The sequence below is a fragment of the Furipterus horrens genome, unplaced genomic scaffold (assembly GCF_987537825.1).
Source record: "Furipterus horrens unplaced genomic scaffold, mFurHor1.1.pri manual_scaffold_9, whole genome shotgun sequence".
In the NCBI taxonomy this organism is placed as follows: domain Eukaryota; kingdom Metazoa; phylum Chordata; class Mammalia; order Chiroptera; family Furipteridae; genus Furipterus; species Furipterus horrens.
The window spans coordinates 83138524-83159865 of NW_028327179.1; the positions used below are offsets into that span (position 1 = coordinate 83138524).

A 21342-nucleotide genomic window follows, 5' to 3' on the forward strand; every position below is an offset into this window, starting at 1 on the left:
TGGTTCTGAGCTACATGGCACAGTAGAATAAACCAAATATATAGTTATGAGTTTATTTTGTTTTAAACTAGGTCTTATCTAAAAAGGCACACATAGAGGTGGGTTTAGAGTCTTGAAATAGGATTATATTTACCAGTAATTTGAATTATTAAAACATTTGAAAATAATGCCCTTACTCCTTAATATAAATATTATCTACAAACAATAAATACTATTAGGAGAAACTCAACATAAGGCCAATAAGTACATGTTTCCTTCTGTATGCAGCTTTCTGTCTGTGTAGGTATCTAGGAAATGTTACCATATGTTGAAGAAGACTGAACTATGCTACTTCAACTCTCTCTATTAAATAAAGTCACTGTCTATATTTGGGTTGAAGCTACGGAGCACTTATAGCTCTTTATATCTATAGAGAATGCAATGAGCCATCCAAGCTAACTCAGCAGAGAGAACATTTACTAACAAAATGATTGTAGAGACCCATTGACTTGATGGATGTCTGGGATTGTATAGAATAGAGCAGCCCATGATGAAAATGGGAACAGATTTGAAAGCCTTTAACAGGCTCCTTTATCCATCCTAGCATGGTTTATGAGCATGACACAAGCTCCCCTTACTCCCTCTCTCACTCTTTAATGACACTGTTCTATGAACCAATGAATGTTTTCATTTGTAAAATAAGAAAGCATTGACATATTATCTGAACTGTGGTTTCTTTAGTGATGCCGAGGGAATAAATATGCTAATTCTGTGCTTTCAGGAATGTATTGGTAAGGCCCATTACTTCACTGATTTGGGTGGATACTTGGCCCAGGTGAGAAAAGGTTAACATTAGATACCTTGGAGTATTTCATTAGGCAAAAGTCATGACTTAGAAAACAGAAAATTTCAGTGACACTGATATACTTTTCATATAAAATTCTCCCAAGTGAAGTTTAACTTATTTGTTAATTTTGATACCTGAAGCAATTCACTTCAAACTATTGCTTGATTCTTCATAAATGGAGCAATTACTATAAAACACTGCCACATAAATTGTGAAATACCCACAAATTCTTACACAAATAATTCTTTTTCATATAGGAATAAAAGACAATCTTCTTCATAGATACATGAATGTACAAAAACACATTCTTTATAGAAACTGTATTTCCTTGGGCTTTTAGAGTAGGAATTAAGTAACAGCATAAGTGCCAACTGAAAAGATTTTTTCCCTGGCTTTAAAACTGGAACGAAACAACTCTCAACATTTGCAAAACATTCCTTTATTATTAGAAATAAATTATTTGTATAAAAATTGCATGCGTCAACCATTGCATTTATATTTAGCACAGCCCAGGGCTTCAATCCGGTCAGCCATTACAAGAAACAGATTCATTGTCTTATACAAGTTGAACAATGTGGGACAGGAAACAGGAGTTCTCACGATCACAGAAAAATACTTACAAGAGTAACATCAGACATGGTTTATTTCAACAGCATTTTTTTTTTCACAAGCTAACATTAGTTTTCCTTTTGTGATTTATTTTTAACTGCTCATGAGTAAGCAATATTTTAGCTTGACACTCATTGGTTGTATTGTAGAAAACAGGTTTCTTCACTTTCTGTTATTGATACTTTTGGCTCATGGCTACTTTTTGTTCCTTACAAGATTGACTATTGATTTGATTGATTGTAGTCTACAGAGATCTCCAGGAATGAGTTTTGGTGTTGTCATGTTCATTGTTTTACATCACATACCAGATTTCTTCATATTGTATCATTTCCCTGTTTCAGATTGAATGATTGCTATAGCTGATATATGTTGTCTTGGTAGAGGAAGCTGTTAAGATAAATGAAGAGAAATTAGTAGTATATAATAAATTACTTTGATAAAATAATTTTAAATTCAAATTTCATAATGACTATTATTATAATATTCACATTTTACTGTATTACTTATTATTTTTAAACCATGTAGTAGGAATTCAATGACTGCAGGAATAAAAATGCAGAAGCAATTTTAATCTGTAAAACCAATAGTTTCACTTATAGTATAGGTATTTAACAGAACACTAAAAATGTAACAGTTTTAATCTTTAATAAATTTATATACAATTTAATTAAATGTGTATTTTGATTAACAAAGATTTGCAGTATAAGAAAATGAAAGAACAGATAAGTTATCTATCCTGCAGTATACAAAAAAAAATTTTTACAGCCATAGTTAAATTCTTTGAGCCTGCTTTGATGACCATAAAGGGTTACTGATTATAATTAGTTGTACTTTGACAATGAGTATATGTTCTATTTAAAAAGAATACTTATAATCTCTGAAAGGAAATATAGTAAAATATCAAGTATATAGAATATTTTTAAATGTTAAAGTAAATTTGTGTATTGCCAATCCATATTTATGATCTGCTTTCATCCAAAGGATACAAATGGAGGTGTTTAAAAAGTAAATAAAGTCAAAGAAGAAAATGACTATATAATTGTTCTAGTACCAATGTACTATAAAGTAAAACTCATCATTATAAGGTTATTAGAATGACATGAATAACAAAATATTCTAAGTTAAATTTACATTCAGGCTAAAATTTCCAGAAAATCTAAATCTAAATTAAACAATTCCTTTGGGGCTTTGAAACATGTGATGGAATAAATACTGTGTTCTAAAATTCAAATGTGATGTCTTGTTTTTCTGTGGAAATCTGGAATGAATAATCAGAAGAAGGAATATATGGGAAAAATGCAAAATACATATGTATTTCACTACATGAATCCAATTCAAGATGAAACAAATTTTTAAAGAATAATTTAGTTTTATATGGAAGCTGAATGAATAATAAAGCAAGACCCTTTCTTACATATGCTATCTACATGAGGCTCACTTCAGATCAAAAGACCTACAGAGAATGAAGGGATAGAAAAGATATTTCATGAAAATGGAAATGAAAAAAATTAAAAAGCTGGAATAGCAATACTTACATGAGACAAAATAGACTTTAAAACACAGATTATATAACAAGAGACAAAGAAGGACCTAGCGATTCCATTTATGCATATTTATTTGAAGAAACCCAAAACACTGAATCATAGACACATACATCCATATATTCATTGAAGTACTATTTGCAATAACAAAAAATAGGGATGGACCTAAGTGTCCATCAGTAAGTGAATGGATAAAGAAGAGGAAAGAAGAGGATATACTATATATATATATATATATATATATATATACATATATATATATATATGTATGTATATATGACTATGACTCAGCCATAAAAAAATTAAATCTTCCCATCTGCAACAATAAGTCAGACAGAGGAAGACAGTGCCATATGATTTCAGTTACATGTGGAATCTGAAGCACAAAAGAAAAGTATAATAGAAACAGAGAATAATTTGATGGTTGTCAGATGGGAGGGGTGTTGGGGCAATGGATGAAAAAGATGAGAGGATTAAGTAAGTAGTACAAATTAGTAGTTACCGAATAGTCACAAGGTTATAAAGTACAGCATAGGAAATATAATCAATAAAATTCTAATAACTATGTGTGGTGTCATATGGGTGCGAGATTTACAGGGATGATCACTTAGTAACTTATGTAATGTCTAATCACTGGGTAGTATACCTGAAACTAATGTAAGATTTTATGTCAACTGTAATTTAAAATTTTTCTTAATTATGTAAAAAAGGAATAATTTAATTTTTAAACATTGAATAAGGAAATTGTAAAGCTCTTCGTCTGAAATAATTGGCAATCAGACTCATTCATTTTAGGGTACATCACCACTGGTGATTGACCAAAGTCTTCAGAGACTGAAATCATGCAAAGTGCACCAGCACTAAAATTAGCACAGATAGCCAAAAGAAGTGCTCATTGTAGATGTTTTTGTTATTTTTAATATAATTGAGTATTATGAGCTTCATACCAAAATAGGTGACAGATCTGCTTTCTTATCTACATTGTTCACACTTCTAGGTTAGTTTTGTGGCACAGTGGAGAGGAAGAACTTTCATAAAACTTTGTATAGAAAATAAAGAAAAATTGTCATAAGAGTTAGAAAAACGACCCTCAAAAATGCTGTTCAACTTCATGTATTATTCAATAGTAACTAAAAATATAGGAAATATTTATCAAATTTATGAGTAGCTAGAAAGACAAATTATGGTTCAAATACAAGAACAATTGTCAAAAATATCTTAAAGAAGATGATATTCAGATATATATTCAACAGAAAATGATTTGGATCAGACCATCTTCAAGTATCATTCCAACTTTAAAACCATAACTAATTAAAGGCCATATTTCATTTTTTAAACTGCTAGAAGTGATTGCTAAAGGAAAAGATGGTAGAATTCTATTGAGAATTGAGACTATAATTTACAAAAGGAAAGCAATCTTAGTAATTCTAATGTTCAGTAAAAGGAGTGCAAGGTGCTGGAAACTGATGATTTAGTCAACATAAAAACAATGATATGGCAAAAACCTTGTGAATGGCAGATAGAGTGCAAGGATTTTTATACCAAAAGTATTACAGAGCAAAATGAATCAGAGATGTGCTTATGAGCTAGTAGAGAGAGTTTTAACAGTGGTAATAAACATGTGGAAATTAGTTTTAGAATACAGCAACAGTGAATTTGCTGTGCACACCACACTGTGCTCATAAGCTAGAGAAAGCAGATCTCCTTCTAGCGGTATGTTCATGAGTAATGCATGAAAATAGCTACAGAATACCATGTTGCAGTCATTCATTAATTGGGTACAGTTGATGAAATTCATACATATCAACTTGGTTTCTAACTCCCTTTCTGCACTTTCATGAAACAACATGAACTTTTTGCTTGTTTGTTTGAAATGTAGTATTCTGCAAATTCAGTAATTAACATGGACCTGTCGGTCTCCCTTCTAGCTTCACATTACTTGTAATTTTTTTTCTGTGAAGCTTTTGAAGCTTTAATCTTAAATGTGTGACCAGATTTTCTAGCATTATCAAATCATCACAAAGATGAAGTTTCTAAGTATGATGGGCTAGTAGAACTGCTCCATGGTCATGAAGAGAAAAGGCTACATGTGTATAAAAAATATACAGCTAACTTGTCAGAAAAAAAAATTCCAACAATGATCAAAATCCTCAACATATATTTAAAAAGAAAAAAGAGGGATGCTAAAATAATAGTTTTTGAATCTTGTCTTCTATTTTCTATTAACCACAGACCAATCAATATTTTCATAGTAACAATGTTATATTTACCTTTACATGATGATTTAGAGTTTACAGAACACATTTTTTCATGTATGGCACTGTCACTTCACTGCAGTAATGGTGACTTATCAAAAGTGTGGTAGCGGAAAGTATGGGAAAGCAGCCACATGGAGACGGTGCAAGTGCATTTATCAGCCCGGGATTTATTGAGAATAGACTCTTCCCATTGCAAGAGGAGGTGTTTTAAATCTGAGGAATTATGGGACTAGTTACAGATGTTAAATGGCAAAGGCTTTTCCAATATTCAATTACACTTCTAAAGACATAAGACATACTTTTAGAAGACATATGTTGCATTTAAGCTATTCAAGTTATTGGAACCTTTAGAGAGTTTGTGCTTTTAGAAGACTTTTGACTCCATTAAAACTACTGGTACATGTAGTAAGGATAACAGGGACAATGGGGTCCATGATATTAATTGTGTAAGTGAACACAGATTAACAATGTTTACCTGAAGTGGGATTGTGCAAGGATGTTTGAAGTTTTCACACACTATCTCTCCTGAATGGGCACAACTTATTCAAATCCAAACTACTTCTGTAAAAAATGAATACACTAAAATCTCCAAAGTATAATTTAGCCTCCTCTTAGGTAATAATTGACTTGGTCTGGATTCACCTTTTAAACTTACTTTATATTTCAAAAGTGAGCATCTGACTCCTCCAGAATACTATAGGCTTACTTTCCATACAAGCCTCACTATTATCATTTTTCATTCTTATTTCAGAGAAAACAGGGAAATGCACACATGCTATGTAATTTCTATTTTATCATCAACATAAAATAATAAGAGGGAAACAGAAAAGATATGAGACTTATTTCTATAGTATGAAATTAGTCCTTAGTAATACCCAACATTTTCCTCTTTAGGGAATCTATTTATTTTTTAAAAGGGTGGGAAAAGTTGATGAATTTTTTTCTCACAACAGTCCAGATGAGTCTGGGATCGCTGGTATTTATTTCTTTGCATTTTTGGTTGTTCCTATTTGCAACTGTAGTATATAAAGTTTTCTGTATTGAGGCTAAAAAACAAGTACAACTCTAGACTCTGGTGGATCATACTGAGAAGGGTCAGTGTTCAAAGCATCTCATTGGCTAACAGCAATTTCCTGTTATCATACAATAGGTTTTAACTTCCTGTATTGATGCTTTCAAGGCAGAAAAACACAGAGAAGACTCTGCCCTCAAATCATAAGGATTCTGCTCTGATGACTTTTGAGTAGCTACAGTTCATCTTTTGCTAGGAGCCCAAATAGGCCCATTATTAGTTAATTGCTTACCTGTAATCAGAGACAACTATAACATTTTTTTTTTTACCATAACCTATCCTTACCATGCCTTCTCTTATAGTTTCTTAAGTTTTTATGTTTGCAGAAAGTCGAATACGTGGGGAGTGTTTATAGATTTCTTAAAAAGCTTCTTTCCTTACAAGTGACTAAATTTGGTATTAGTGAGCTGCAGGTAATCTTCCTAGAGGATCTGGCCAATAATTTCAAGAAGTCTGATAGTAATTGAAGCCAATAAGTTTAATTAATTGATACTTATCTTCTAAGGATATTTCTGCATATGGGACATTTAGAATAAATAATGTTCATCTGAAAATCTTGATGTCAGTGAAGGTTTATAAATCTAGTGAAGACTATAAATTGTTATTATAATTAAGTCAGATAAAATCAACTCTTAATCTTCCCTGTATTTCATGTCAAAAATACAGAGAATAAGGGAAACAACCTGCTGGAGGAATCTTAGAGAAACACAGTGTTTTTGCACCAGGTTTTAGCCTTAATTATTAAATACCTATGTTGTATTTCCAGAAGATAGGAAGTACCTTTGCTTTTATTTATTTTTGATCCAACTACAGAACTAGTAATGTGATGTTGGTTATTTTTGTTGGTTTGTTTGTTTTAACTATACTCAACTTTCCAGTACTTTTACAACACCAATCTTCACCTATGTGCTACTCTTCCATAGATACCAAGATGAACTGAATAGACCAGTTAAACTCTCCTGGACTAGCTTGGTACTAGTGTATTGTTAAAACATGCTTCTTTTGGGGTGTACTATAGAGAAGAGGAAGGTAGAGGAAGAAGGGAAAAACAGAGTGGTGGTTGTAGAAAAGGGTTCTATTTTCAGAGTCCTCAGGCTTTCAGACAAGAGTTCTAATTATCTTAATATATTCAAGAAGGGAAATCAAAGGAAGCCAAAGAAGGGTACCACTTGGGGGAAACAAAGTATTAACCTCACATGTCAGTTACCCAGTTTTCTCATTTCCCTAAATATCCAAATAACATTTATTTGTGTAAGATCTTTGATAGCATGTTCTATAAACATGAGGTAACTATTACTTCTATAAAAAGCAACCAATAACACACTAACAAAGATTAAAGAATTGTTCCTAATTACTAAAACATAATTTTATATTTTGAAGGTAGTTCCAAGTTTTAAGCCCTATAATGCCTCAAATGAGAGACCCAAGTTCACACTTTGGGAAGAGATTGTGTGTGCAGGTTTATGCTCTGCAAAAGAGTTATGCGCCTTGAAATCATTTGGTTCTAACCAAGCAGTTCTAACAGCCATGATGGTCTCATAGTATGCAAGTACCATCATGCCCCTGGAACCATGTCCCCAAGTCTAGTAGAAGAATGTTGAACGTACATCTATTAGGAAGTGCTCCCACTCTTGACCATCGGAAAGTCTACGGATGACTTACTGTTGGTTTCAAGACTCTCACAGAGTTCACTTTTCACCTCGCCATTTGGTCTGTCATTTCCTTTTTGGATCAGTTTGCTTTGCATGGTGGCAGCTGTCACCACAGCCTTGAAGCTTCTTTTGCGTTTTTGAACGTTCTGCTCTGGATGAAAAATTATAATATAAACCTTGGGCATATAGAGCATTCCCAGAGACACCGAAGCACTTAAACTCATGGAGACAGTAAGTGTTGTTGTTTGGATGTACATCTGAAGGGAGGAAAAAAAAATTAATGTTGGTAAACCTGATCTAAGATAATGCAAATAACAATCATTTCCTGAAATTTATTCCAGCATCTCTGCTAAAGTTGCATGAGACGGTCCTTATTGAAATTGCCCTTAATTATAATCAAGAATTTTTTAACTTTAATTTTATTGTTGACACTATTACAGATGTCTCCATTCCCCCACCCCTTGGCCAACCTCCCCCCAGCCCCTGCCCTCTCTTCCCTGTGGCCATCACCACACTGTTGTCTGTGTTTTAAGAGTTTTTTTGTTTGTTGATTAGTTTAATCCCTTCACCTTCTTTCATCCAGTTCTCCCCTCTCCCGTCCCCTCTGACAGCTGTCAATCTGTTCAATGTATCCACGCCTCTGTTTCTATTTTGTCATTTAATTTTATTGATTAGATTCCACATATCCATGAGATCATATGGTATTTGTCTTTCTCTGACTGGCTTATTTCACTTAACATAATAATCTCCAGGTTCAACCATGTTATTGCAAATGGTAACATTTCCTCTTTTTTTCACTGCCATGTAGTGTTCCATTGTGTAAATGTATCATAACTTTTTTATCCACTCATCTACTGATGGGCACTTGGGCTGTTAATCCCCACTTGCAAATGTAGGTAAGGCTGTATTGTCTGTGAAGTCCAATTCCTTAGAACAAACAGACAACATATCTATGATACTCATTAACATCTGTTTACTCTAATAATACATCTCAAATGTAAAGTTGTCAAGTTGTATCTGGCAATCCTCCAACCTTAATTGTGTCCTTTCTAATAAAAGATCTAAAAACATTTAATTTCAATGATAAATACCTGAACTAGGCTTAGGGTTGCCTTTCCCTAGGGGAGACAGTTTCTCTTAACAGAGCAAAGTCTTGAGGTAAAGAATTATCCAAGTCTTGAGAAGAACTTCGGGCACTAGTAAAGAGACTGGTCCTTTTGTGAAATCATACCATGTAGGTTACTGAATTTGCTGTTCAATTCATCTACCACTAAGATTCTCTTTTTGCATAAAATCTCTTCATGGGAAAAGAATACCCTTCAACAAGGTGATAGAATATTTGTTTTGCTTCAAAATACTCTTTCTCCAGTAAGTCCTCAATGATAAATCCTATCTTAATTACTATTTTAAATTTTATTCTTAAGCACTAATGCATTGAAAAATGAAAACAATGGAGTACTTACTGATGTGTAACTATGTGATTATAATTATTTAAATGAATTTTGTAGAAAATTGTATGAAATACAACCAGGGTATAAACTTCCTTAGAGAGCCTGTAACCTACTTTTTTCCCCTTATATACCTCTGAGAAACTATACAAGATAGTAGACACAATAACTCACACTTCTCATTATTTTTGTTTTATGAATATCTTCAAGGAGATATGACTTATACAAGATTTGATTTACACAATGATACAGAATATGCTTTCCATAATATTCCACTCGTTCAAATGAACATCAGTAATAAGTAAGAAAAACAAAGTGATTCCAGATTCTCAGTTGAGCTCATACATACTGGGCTCATGTATACCTTCCTCAATAGAGACATGATTCAAATACATCTGTCAGCAAAGGGATAAATTACAACATGTCCTGACCTCTCATATTACCTGCCAATAAATGAAACCCCATGTTAAATTTCAAAACACCAAGGATCTTCTCCATTAGAAAGGTTCTGATAAACTGTGGATATGTACCTTTAAACCTCATAAATCTCCCTAAGCTTTGCCACCTACCTTTACACAAATTATCATACAAATACTCATAAAATTCTCATGTGTTGGTTAATCCTCTCTGAATTCCTATCTATTCTCCAGCTAGTATTGCTATGCAGGGAATGGGCAGAAAAAGGACATAAAGGTAAGGAAAGGATATAGCCAAATGCAAATCTAATTGGTAAATATTCCGGAGCAACTCAAATAAGTAACAGTTTTGTCCCAGGAAGACCCTGCAAGGCAGTTTAGCTTAAACAAACACAAAAAAACAATGAACATACCCAAGACCCCCAGAGGTCAAACAGTTACGAAATGAGAGGAGCACCATCCTGATTAGCTGGATTATTTTTGTGTCTTAACCTGCTGGTCTTGCTAAAAGGTTCAGTACTAGTCCAATTAATACATAAATACCATTCTATCTTGAAAATTGTATAAATTTTATCTGCTGCTATAAATATAAATTATAATTTTCCTCCATTGCTCAATACAGAAATAATTTAGAATCATTTCAGTAACACACAGTAAATTTAATCTTACTAAATATTAGGCATGAAGAAATCTGGAATGCTAGTTTCCATATTAGATATATTACTGCAGTCTAGCCTTTCAGTGAACCAACTCAGTGGAAGATATAACAAACACAGACATTAGGATTAAACAGCACTGTGCTTAGTGTTCCAAGTGCGCTATTCGACACTATGCTGTCAAACCACCACAGAATGCTGATCTTACTTGTGTGCTCTCAACGGCTGAAAATTTTTAACGCGAATTTAATTCAGGAAAAGCATCTATCCAAAACCATACCCTAAAATCCGAACTCTTACAGTGGCCTAGCATTTGTTAGAAGGTCTTGCATTGTAAGTGTAGTTGAGGCAGGAGTTAGGAGGGAGGAAACTCCAGAGGCACCCCAGGACTAAGACAAAAGACATCAGTACAGAACAGAGACCCTGTTCTAAGATGGGTTGTTGCCACTTTCTGGAAAAGCGCTGAATCATGGTGAATCATGACTGCATCTGTGCAGAAATGCTACATGACCCCCTGTTTCATTATAATAACATAATAAATTAGCATTGTGGGCCCCCTCTCCCCTTGTGGGCAATAAAGGAAAATCATGGGAGACTGCATGCACAGTAGCTTAAAAGTAATATAACTAGTTGTCGTCGTCGGCAGCCGTCTGTCTCGAGAGACGATGGTGTAGCTTCTTAAGAGTCTATCTGCACCGCCGAGAATGGTTGTGCAGTCCGACTCGGGAGTGACACGGTATCTGTCTCCTCCCGTGTTGAATCGACATCTTGCGATGACGCTGGAGTGTCCTCTCCAGTGAAGCTGAAGCTACAGAGCCTGGGCAGGGTGATATGGAGGGTCTGCTGTTGCCCAAGCAGCAGACCCCCCCTCTCTTCGCAGCTGAAGGGTCCAAGGGAAAGACGGAGTCAATACAGCTTGGCTTCAGGTGCGCCGCAGGAGTTGCCGGTGTTGACTACAACGTCAAACCGCCTTAGGGACTCCGGCTCCGGATTTTCTGTCGGGGTTTACTCCCTTAGCCTTTCCCCTGAAGAGGTATGCCGCAAGGCAGCGGAGGTTTTTTGGAGTCAGAGTTTTCCTTCTCTGATGTGCCCTGACTGGAGGATCGAACCAGCGACACTTAGCTCGCAGGCCGACGCTCAATCCACTGAGCCAAACCAGCCAGATAACTAGTTGTACATGTGTAATAAAAGCCCTCCAAAACTAGACAGGAAATATCCTCCCTATAAGAATAGAATCCTTCTGGCCACTAAGGGTCAATCTCTGTTCAGAGTTGACCCACTCCCATGTTCTGTTCTCTCTTAACAAATCTGCTCTTTCTTTCTGCTATAATGTGTGTTAGGTTCAATTCAATGTTGGTGATCACCAAGAACCTGGTTACCTGTACCCACCTGCGACAGACTGAGCTTTTGAACTTCATCTTTGGATAAGTAATGAAATGACCCCAATAACAGCAACAACGAAGCAAGCAAAGAAATAAAAATGCTACCCACTCTCATTCCACAGAGAAGCTGAATCTTTAGTATCATGAATTATAGGGTTCTATCTCTCATATTTATGAAGAAATGGAAAGATTATATTAAAAGATTGAAAATGAGCACTTAATTCCAAAGAACTCATGGACTTTTGTATATATATATATAAAATTCTAATTATTTGATCCATTTAAGAAAGGGACAGAATAACAGCACTACTTATAGCAATTTTTTTTGTAAGGATAAAGAAATTTACAGAGAAATTCTGGAGTTGCCTGTAGGTGATAAAAGTCCCACGTTGACCCACCAGGTAACAATCCAAACTCTAATAAAACTTCCTTGGCAACTGGACAGCTGTGTGATTTTATTTTCTTCTCTGACCTTTAATTTCTTCCCTATGAAATGTAGGAAGTAATACTTTTCTCATAAGAGAGTTATAGGATGGAATGACAATCTTTATAAAATGCCTCAAAGGCACAAAGTAGTACTAACACAACAAATATTATTTGCCCTACGACTTCGAATCTAAAAGGATGCTAACAAACCATTCTTCCAGGTATACAGGACCAGGGAGGGGCCTATGAGCTTGTAACCAAAGCTGACAGTTTTGTTTACTGAATAGCTGGCAGCCACAATCTAACTATATGATGTCAAGGAAAAGGCTTTTGTGATTTAACAACAACATAGGCAGAATAAAATTATGCCCCAAAGTCAACTGTATTTGCTGATGTCAAAGGCCACATTCACTATCTGCGCTACGGTCCTAGAATAACGCACTGGCTCTCTGTATCACATCACAACTCACCAGAATGTGGGAGGGAACTATATTAACTCCCTATAACCAATGTAAATCAATTGAAAGATGCCAACAATGGCATTGGATATGTTAATGTAACCTTTCGTCCAATCGATTTTTAATGCCCCACCCTATGTCATTCCACAAATATTAATACCTAGAGCATGGGGAGTATCTTTTCTATTATATCCACAGATAGCCTGTCACCTCCTCTGCCTCTAAGCCCCATGGACATTTTGAACGTGAAGCAGTCAGAGGCACTGAGTAGATTTAAATTATCTGGGGTTTAGCCAGGGAGGAGCTGGCACAAAGGAGCATATGAACATGACACCTATTCTGAGGCCTGTAACAGCTCCCTCTTCTTTCTCTGAAGAGTCATTTGTGCACAGCCAGGGTCTACTGAATGCAGGTCATGGCCTGAATCTTTAAAGATTCTAGGAAAAGTGAGGAGGGAGATTATATTACTGAGAGAGAAAGGTCAGACTTTTACTTCAACCAGCTACTGATGCCTAGAATTCCATAGACTCTGAGACCCAACATGTCAAGTTTTCAATGCTTTAGTAACTAAGGTAACCAATTATTAAAGCTAATACCCAAGGCAGCTTTGCACCATGTGATTAGAAACAAATTTATTATTTATTCCTGAATATTTCTGCCTTGCCCTGGATGGTTTAATATCACTTTTTGCTACATTCAGACAGGTTCTATTTGGTTGCTTTGCACACAGTCTGACCAGTTCAAAAGCTACATTCATACTTGAAGCTGCTTTTCTCTGCTTCTGTATCTATCTATTCCCTCGTCTGTGTGTTTGCCAAAGTGGCATCTGCATCCAAAAAATGACTTTTCTTCTGCTTTTCTGCAGGGCTTCACCTAGTGGACTTCAAAATCTCATTAATTCCTGGAAGTGATTTTATGAAAATTTAAAGATATAGAAGTTTATAGAGAAAATATGAAGTTTCCTGATGGGTAGTAAAGGCCCCAAACCAATGCTCTGTGTAACAGTCAAACTCTGGTAAGCTTCTTGGCAACTGGGTATGGCAAACCTTAGAGGTGACAACCTGACTCTTTCGGCTGAGCCCAGACCCTAATGCACCTCACCAAATCCATATCCATATATTTTATTTAGCATTGTTTCTTCTTCTCAGTCAGTTCTAAGGGATCCTCCTCAACTTTCTAACATCTTTACATTGAAGCACCCAGACATCAGTTCTTAGACATACATCCATTTATCATCTATCTATCTATCCCTCCATCTATCCACATTACCTTCTTGATCACCCCATTTGGAATTATGTCCTTAAGCCAAGTCTGGCTTCCTGGATGTGATGCCTGTACACTTGTTACTTTGCTCAAAAGGGTCTCATACTTTGTTTAATGATCTATTGTCCTAATGATTTTTAAATAAGTAGTACCTGAACTTTTATATTTCACTGGGCCCCAGAAATTATGTAGAATGTCCTGCCTTAAAAACCATTTACATCCTGGAAAATTCCAAGCTTCCTTCAGGTAATTCAATTGCCTTCTTTGTAACGCCCCTTGGATGTCTGGTATATACCTAAAACTAACAAGCATCTGAATCACATCTTCAGTCTTAAACCTGCTCTTCTAGTGAGCTTCCTGACCTTGTTAATTACATCTTCTTGGCTGTTGAGACAAAAACCTTGAAATTTCTCTCTTACACTCTTTATTCTCTCTGTGAAAGATCCTGTTGATTCTACCTTCAAAACTTGTTCAGACAGTTCATTTCCATTACCCCCACTAGGAGTGCATTAGTCCTACAAATGTTATCTCTCATTGGGATTATCGTTATAACTGTCCTGCTGATTTCTCCTCTTCTGTCCATGTTCTCTTCTGTTTGATCACCTGGTTGATCTTAATACACCAGCCAGAATAGTCCTATTATTCATAGGTCAGGTTAGGTCACCCCCAGTCTCAAAACTCTACCATGACTCCCTACAATGGTGTCCCTGTAATGAATGGCCTATAAGTCCTCTGAACTGATCTGGCTTTACTCTTTCCCTCTCTCATTCCCTTCCCACCACACTGGCCTCCTGGAACATAACAAAGCATGCTTTTGCTTTGGTATTTACAGCAAAAGCTAATTTCTTCACTTCCTTCAGGTCTTCCCTGAACTCTTCTTTCTCAGTGAAGAATTTTCTAAACACAGCATTAAAGATTATAACCCCATCAAGCCAGCAGTGTTCCCCAGCTGTATTTCACCCATCAGCATCTAACATTTTCTACTATGCAAGTCTACATATTTTACTAATTTACTTCATGTATTGGCTATTTCCCTTAGCTGAAATAAAAATTCCATGAGTATAGAGATTTTTACTTATTTTGTTCACTGCTATAAACTTAACACCTAGAACATGGCCTGAATGATATAAATTTTCTATATTCTTTGATGTGGTGTAGGTACTTACTTTTGAATTTGGCACTTAAAGAAAATAACCCATGTAGTTTCAAGAGGAAAACAATAAATCAGATTCTAAAGCTAGAAAATAAAAAATTCAAGGGCCCCATTAACCCTCAAACCAATATCTAGGCTGGAACAGAAACTCTTAGATAGATAAATATGATGTTCTTTTACACCTTAAATATGACAATAATAGGCCACTCTGTTCTCTGTTTAGCAAAAGACAATATAAGTTAAAAGTCAAAGGTCTCCACTTTGGGAATATAAGAGCTCTTGGCTCAGCCTGGATCCCTCCCCCAAATAGGAGCTGTATAACTGATGGTAATGCACTTACCCTCTTTATAAGCTTCCACAGCCTTAACTCAAAGGAAATAAGGAGACAATCTCTGTTATATATTGGCAAGTGTCTGGCATATAGTAATCAATAAACAATACCTTTTATCATTAATTAACCTTGATCATGTTTCTCTATTCCTCTTCCTCCATTCCTCACACAAGCAAGACTTAACAGTACTGCTCTCTCAAAACAAGCCTCAAATATTTTAGCCCTTTTAGGAATGTACACACACACTTAGGCACAAAATGTTTATTTTCATAAATAAATGTTTTATGTTTATGAGGAACTCTAGAGTTAGCACTGTCAAAGAATTACAGTCTAATTTCACTCTGAGAGCCCTGACTGGTGTGGCTCAGTGAGTTGGGCATTGTCCAACAAAGCAAAAAGTCACCATTTCAATTCCTGGACAGGGCACATGCCTGGGTTGCGGGCCAGGTCCCAGGTTGTGGGTGTGCAAGGGGCAACTGATTGATGTTTCTCTCACACATTGCACATCGATGTTTCTTCACCTCTCTCGCTCTGTCCCTTCCCCTCTCTCTAAAAATAAATAAAACCTTTAAAAAAATAAATTTTTTTCTTCCATCCTGGGAAAAATCGCTATTGTGAGTGTTGCGTTTCTCCTGTCAGGTAGAAACCATAGTGTTGCTTATCCATCCACGGGTCAGAGACATTGCATTGTGTTTTCATTAGTGGAGATGAGGATGGGTTTGCTCTGATCCATTTGCAGTCTCTCATCATGTCCTGGTTGGCTGGGACACATGTCAACTAAATGAAGAGGCAAATCAAAAGGTGATGCAGAACAGGGCAGGTTCTCATGTTGAGGTCTGAATTCTTAACCTTGGACTTACTGGGAATGGTGGCAACCAGATACAGAGAATAATAAAACATCAGCCAAGTAGAATATCAGCTTTGCTAAGGATAGGAAAGGACAAGTGTAAGGAAATTCAAGGTCCTTAAAGAAGGAAGAATAGATATTGGACTAATAATGAGTGCTTATAATTAAATATACATGATATTTAATATTTGCATGAGTAAATAATTTATTTTTATTAAAGTCTGATAGACATTTTATGAAGTGCATGTTTTAAAGTAGAGAATTATTAAATAAAATTTATTCTTTAATTTTTAATTATTCTACATAAGTATTTATAGAAACATAATACTGTGACATATGCAAATGAATATAAGACATCTACTTGCTACCTGTTCATTGGTTTCTCTTTTACAGGTAATTTTCTCAAGGTTTCCCTCTATGGACTCCTGCTTCAATGCTGCCTTTTAGCCCTTTATCACTTTACTAGAGCATGATCAGAACTGAGAATAAGAGTAATAAATATACCTTTAATTATTATGATTTAAATAGCATCTATTGGAATATTTACATGAAGAGGACAAGTAACAAAAGTTTTAAAAATTTTAGAAAGAATTAAGGGAGAGGAAACAATTACTATAAGAACAACTTAATGAACTGTATAATAACCATATATATTATACACGTATTATACATATGAAAATATTTTGAATTCTACAGTTATCGGAAGATAGAAGTATCAGTGGCAGTTAAAGGGAGAAATTTATTTTTTAGGTTCTATTACTGAAGAAAATTTGGTAACATTATGGAAATGGTTTCAACTATAATTTTGTAAAAGGCACTAAACCTTTGCTCCACTAGATACTTGCTACATAACCCTTTCTAAAGCCAAAAGAATCAGATCAATACCTCAGTGCAGAAACTTTGGTGAAGGCATAAAATATTATAGGGATGCTATTTTTTCCTGATTATATGACTTAATACAGGAAGACCAAAGAGGAATGTTGTTATAAGCCCCCCCCATTCACATGTAAAAGTCCTAACAGTACTTCAGAATGTGACTGTATTTGAACAAAGGGTCTTTTAAAAGGTAATTGAGTTAAAATGAGGTCTATAGGGTGGTTCCTAATCCAATCTGACAGGTGTCCTTATATGAAAAGGAGATGAGGACACACCAGGGATGTGTGTGCACAGAGGAATGACCATGTGAGGTGCTAGAAAGTGGCCATCTGAAAGCCAATAAGAGAGGCCTTAGGAGAATCAATGCTGTTGATACCTTGGTCTTCAAATTCACGCCCCCAGAATTACAAGGAACTAAATGTATGAGGTTTAAGCCACTCATTCTATGGTACTTTGTTATGACAGCCCTGGAAGGTTAACAAAGAGTTTAGACAACTCAAAGAGTTTTAGAAGTCCTGTGATTGCAATTGGTTTGTGCTTGAACATACTAGCAGTACCTCAAAATTTTCTGATGTTGATTAAAAATTTAGGTAATGTATTGTACAATAATCACAACCATAATATTTATGTTATTAAGAATGAAGTATCAGCATTATGCCAAATATTTTATGCACAATATTTTATCACAATAATCCTGTATGTTAGAAATGGGTCTGTTTTGGAGAATTTAAATAACATCTTCAAAGTCAAACAACTCATGGAGATAAAGCCAAGATTTAAACTGAGGTAGGTCTGTGTGACTTGGAAGCCCACATCCTTACCACACACCACATGGCTCCCGCTGATACACAGAACAGTGAAAGTACAGGAATAGTATGAATTGAATCCTCACAAATCAGAAAATCATCCTTTTTCTAATAGAGTTTGGCTATATTTCTTAAAAAAATGAGACTCAGTTAAAGCACTTGAATTAATATTTAATTGAGAATTCAGAGGGTTTTCTTCAAAACTGTTATTATCAATCTTCTATCTTCTTTATAAACAACCTCATTGTCCTCAAGAAGCTCTGACTTTCTTAGAACTATATCTTGTTGAGCTTCACAGAATTATCTGACTGGAAATATGGACCTAAAGAACTGGATCAAGTAACCTTTTTAAATGAAGTTACTTAGCACTGGCTGGTTTAGCTCAGTGGATTGAGCGTCGGCCTGCGAGCTAAGTGTCGCTGGTTCGATCTTCCAGTCAGGGTACATCAGAGAAGGAAAACTCTGACTCCAAAAAACCTCCGCTGCCTTGCGGCATACCTCTTCTGGGGAAAGGCTAAGGGAGTAAACCCCGACAGAAAATCCGGAGCCGGAGTCCCTAAGGCGGTTTGACGTTGTAGTCAACACCGGCAACTCCTGCGGCGCACCTGAAGCCAAGCTGTATTGACTCCGTCTTTCCCTTGGACCCTTCAGCTGCGAAGAGAGGGGGGGTCTGCTTCATGGGCAACAGCAGACCCTCCATATCACCCTGCCCAGGCTCTGTAGCTTCAGCTCCACTGGAGAGGACACTCCAGCGTCATCGCAAGATGTCAATTCAACACGGGAGGAGACAGATGCCGTGTCACTCCCGAGTCGGACTGCACAGCCATTCTCGGCGGTGCAGATAGACACTTAAGAAGCTACACCATCGTCTCTCGAGACGGACGGCTGCCGACGACGACTTAGCACTGAGATCGCATTAGCCAGAGCAGAGAAGTAACTGGTGGAACCATTGACTGCCATAAAGGACGAGGATTCCATGATTCAGAAGACAAATTGTCAGCATACAGCCACCAGAGATCAGCTACTGACAACACAGCAGGCAGGCAAACTGGGAATCAGAGGTACCAAGCACTGAAAAGGCGAGGGACAGTTGCAAAGAAGGGTCTTTACTCGCCCCTTATCCAGGACTATCTCTGGGGAGCCTGAATGTTCAGACTGGCCTCTTCACTAAGATTAGTCCTAAAATAAAATGTGAGTTGGGGGAGATATAATGTAACTCTGTCTGAAAGGGTGACAATAGCACATCCAACTCAGCCTCAAAGAGGCATACCCCCCTCTGTGTCTCAGGCCTTCATAACTCAGGGACTGTGACTCTTGTCTCAGCTATATTTCTGCCTACCCTTGCCACACACATGCCTTGATCCTGAAAATTCTGGACTCATCACATTGCCATATCTGACACAATTTAGAGAAGAATATTTTGGGGTGTAAAGAATCTTATTCCAAAAAATATACAGATGAAGGTCAAGGTAGCCAGATTTCTATGGAGGAAAAGCCTCATACCTAGCATTGTTTTAGATTTTGTATAACTGTCCCCTATCATGTCAGACATAGACACATGAGTCTGCCTGAATGCCAGCTATGGCTAGAGTAATCAGGAGAATTAAACTTTATGCATACATATGGTGACCTCCCCAAGCCATCATGCCTACCCAAGGTGAAGGTCTGCTGCTAATGCCATACCAATGATCTGCTATAGGGTATACTGATCACACAAATTGGTGCTAAGTGCCTTATATGGTGATTCAGTGCTTTGTGGCAATGGCAGCTCTCAGGAAAAGACAGAATTGTTTCAAATGGGTCCAAGACATTTAAACACCCCGCACTCACAGCCTGAAGATATTGTGGGTATCAAATAACAGCCCATGAAAGGTGGAGAATGCTTTCAGCAGGCTCAGGTGTCTAGGTCTCACTAAAAGTCTCCTTTTTATGCATTGTTCTATAAACTAAATGATATGAAAGAGAGTTTGGTAGTTCTACAATCTCACGTAAACCTGAAAAATGCCATTCGCTTTAGCAGAGTCATATACTCTGAGTGAAGCAGCTAGCCGTGCTTTAAGAAGACCATGACCAGGCATGTGAAGAGGAAAATGCAGAGAGTGAAGGAGAGGAGCCTCCTGTACAATCTTCCATGAGAAACTAACCCAAGGCCCCTCCCAAATGGTTCCAGCCAACCCCTAGGGCCATTTATTAATATTCATATTATCCTCCTCATAGTCCTGCCAAAGATATGAGTTCTCAGGAACAAGAGACTTATGAAATATAATCTAGAACCAAGAAACTTGTAAAGCATATCTATAGCCAAACATTAATCAGAAATCCTGAACATTTAAATCTTTTGGGATAATGAACCCGAAGGTCATTGCAAATTCCCCTCCTTCCAAAGACCATAGCACCATGATTGGCTTCATTGATATTCTGGATGCAGATGACTCATTTCATCCACACGGCCTAGGTCCTGAATGGTCTGACCCAATGGCAACTGACTGAGTCATCTCCTACTGGGGACCTGTGTTGTTCTGTGGAGACTAAAGTCACCAGATGAGAGCTATAACTATCAGTTAGCTTCTGCTTTGATATTAAATATTTTACTGAACCATCAAGCAGAATACTCTGAATTTTCTGGAAACTCACCCAGCTCTTTGCCTTTCCCTCACCTGCAAACCAGTTTTAGAGTGCTTTGTGATTCTTATTGCACAGCAATCTCTGTATCCCCAGCCTCACCTCCTCCTCTGCCCTTCGGTCTTAACTAAAACTTTTCCTATAAGTATTGTTTCTCCTCCAGTCTCCCAAGTGATGGTTGTCCTTATTCTCTTAATCCATATCCCTCAGGGAAGGTGAAATGGTTGGGGCATTCCTTACTCCCCTTTGATGCTTCTGGATCTTTACAGACTGATTCTTTTCCTCAAATATTCTGCCTTATAAACTCATAATAATATTTAATGATATACCCTCTTTCATCCTTTCTCCTACACCTGCCACCATTTCCTCTTATTCATCAGGGAATCTATCCCCAGTCCACAACCTTGCTCTCTAGCCCCGTCGATGTGGTCATTTTTTATAAACTCTGCATCCATGCACACAATTATTTCACCACCCCGACCTATCATTTCCTTAACCTCCTCATTTCCGACGATGTTGCGCTTTACCACCTCAGCCACTCACATTCATGATCACAGCCTGGATCTCCCATGTTCTTTTCAGTTTCTTATAATAAACTCTGTAAAAAATTTTGGGTTTACTATATTGATTTTTGGTAAGAGACTTTTTACATTATCTTATATTGTCTCTTAAGTTATTGAATTTTTCACTTAATATAAAT

The 21342-nt window shown here is 36.5% G+C and overlaps 1 protein-coding gene across 1 annotated transcript in view; it reads right to left on the minus strand.

Annotated features, from left to right (window-relative positions):
* Window positions 1–1249: 1249 nt before the first annotated feature.
* GRM8 (glutamate metabotropic receptor 8) overlaps window positions 1250–21342 on the minus strand; it is an 837366-nt gene continuing 817273 nt past the window's right edge. The window contains exons 9-10 of the mRNA XM_090287460.1: window positions 7969–8215; window positions 1250–1822 (exon numbers count right to left, since the gene is read on the minus strand). Coding sequence (XP_090143586.1) covers window positions 1773–1822; window positions 7969–8215 — 297 coding nt within the window. The 3' untranslated portion in view covers window positions 1250–1772. The remainder of the gene's footprint in view (window positions 1823–7968; window positions 8216–21342) is intronic.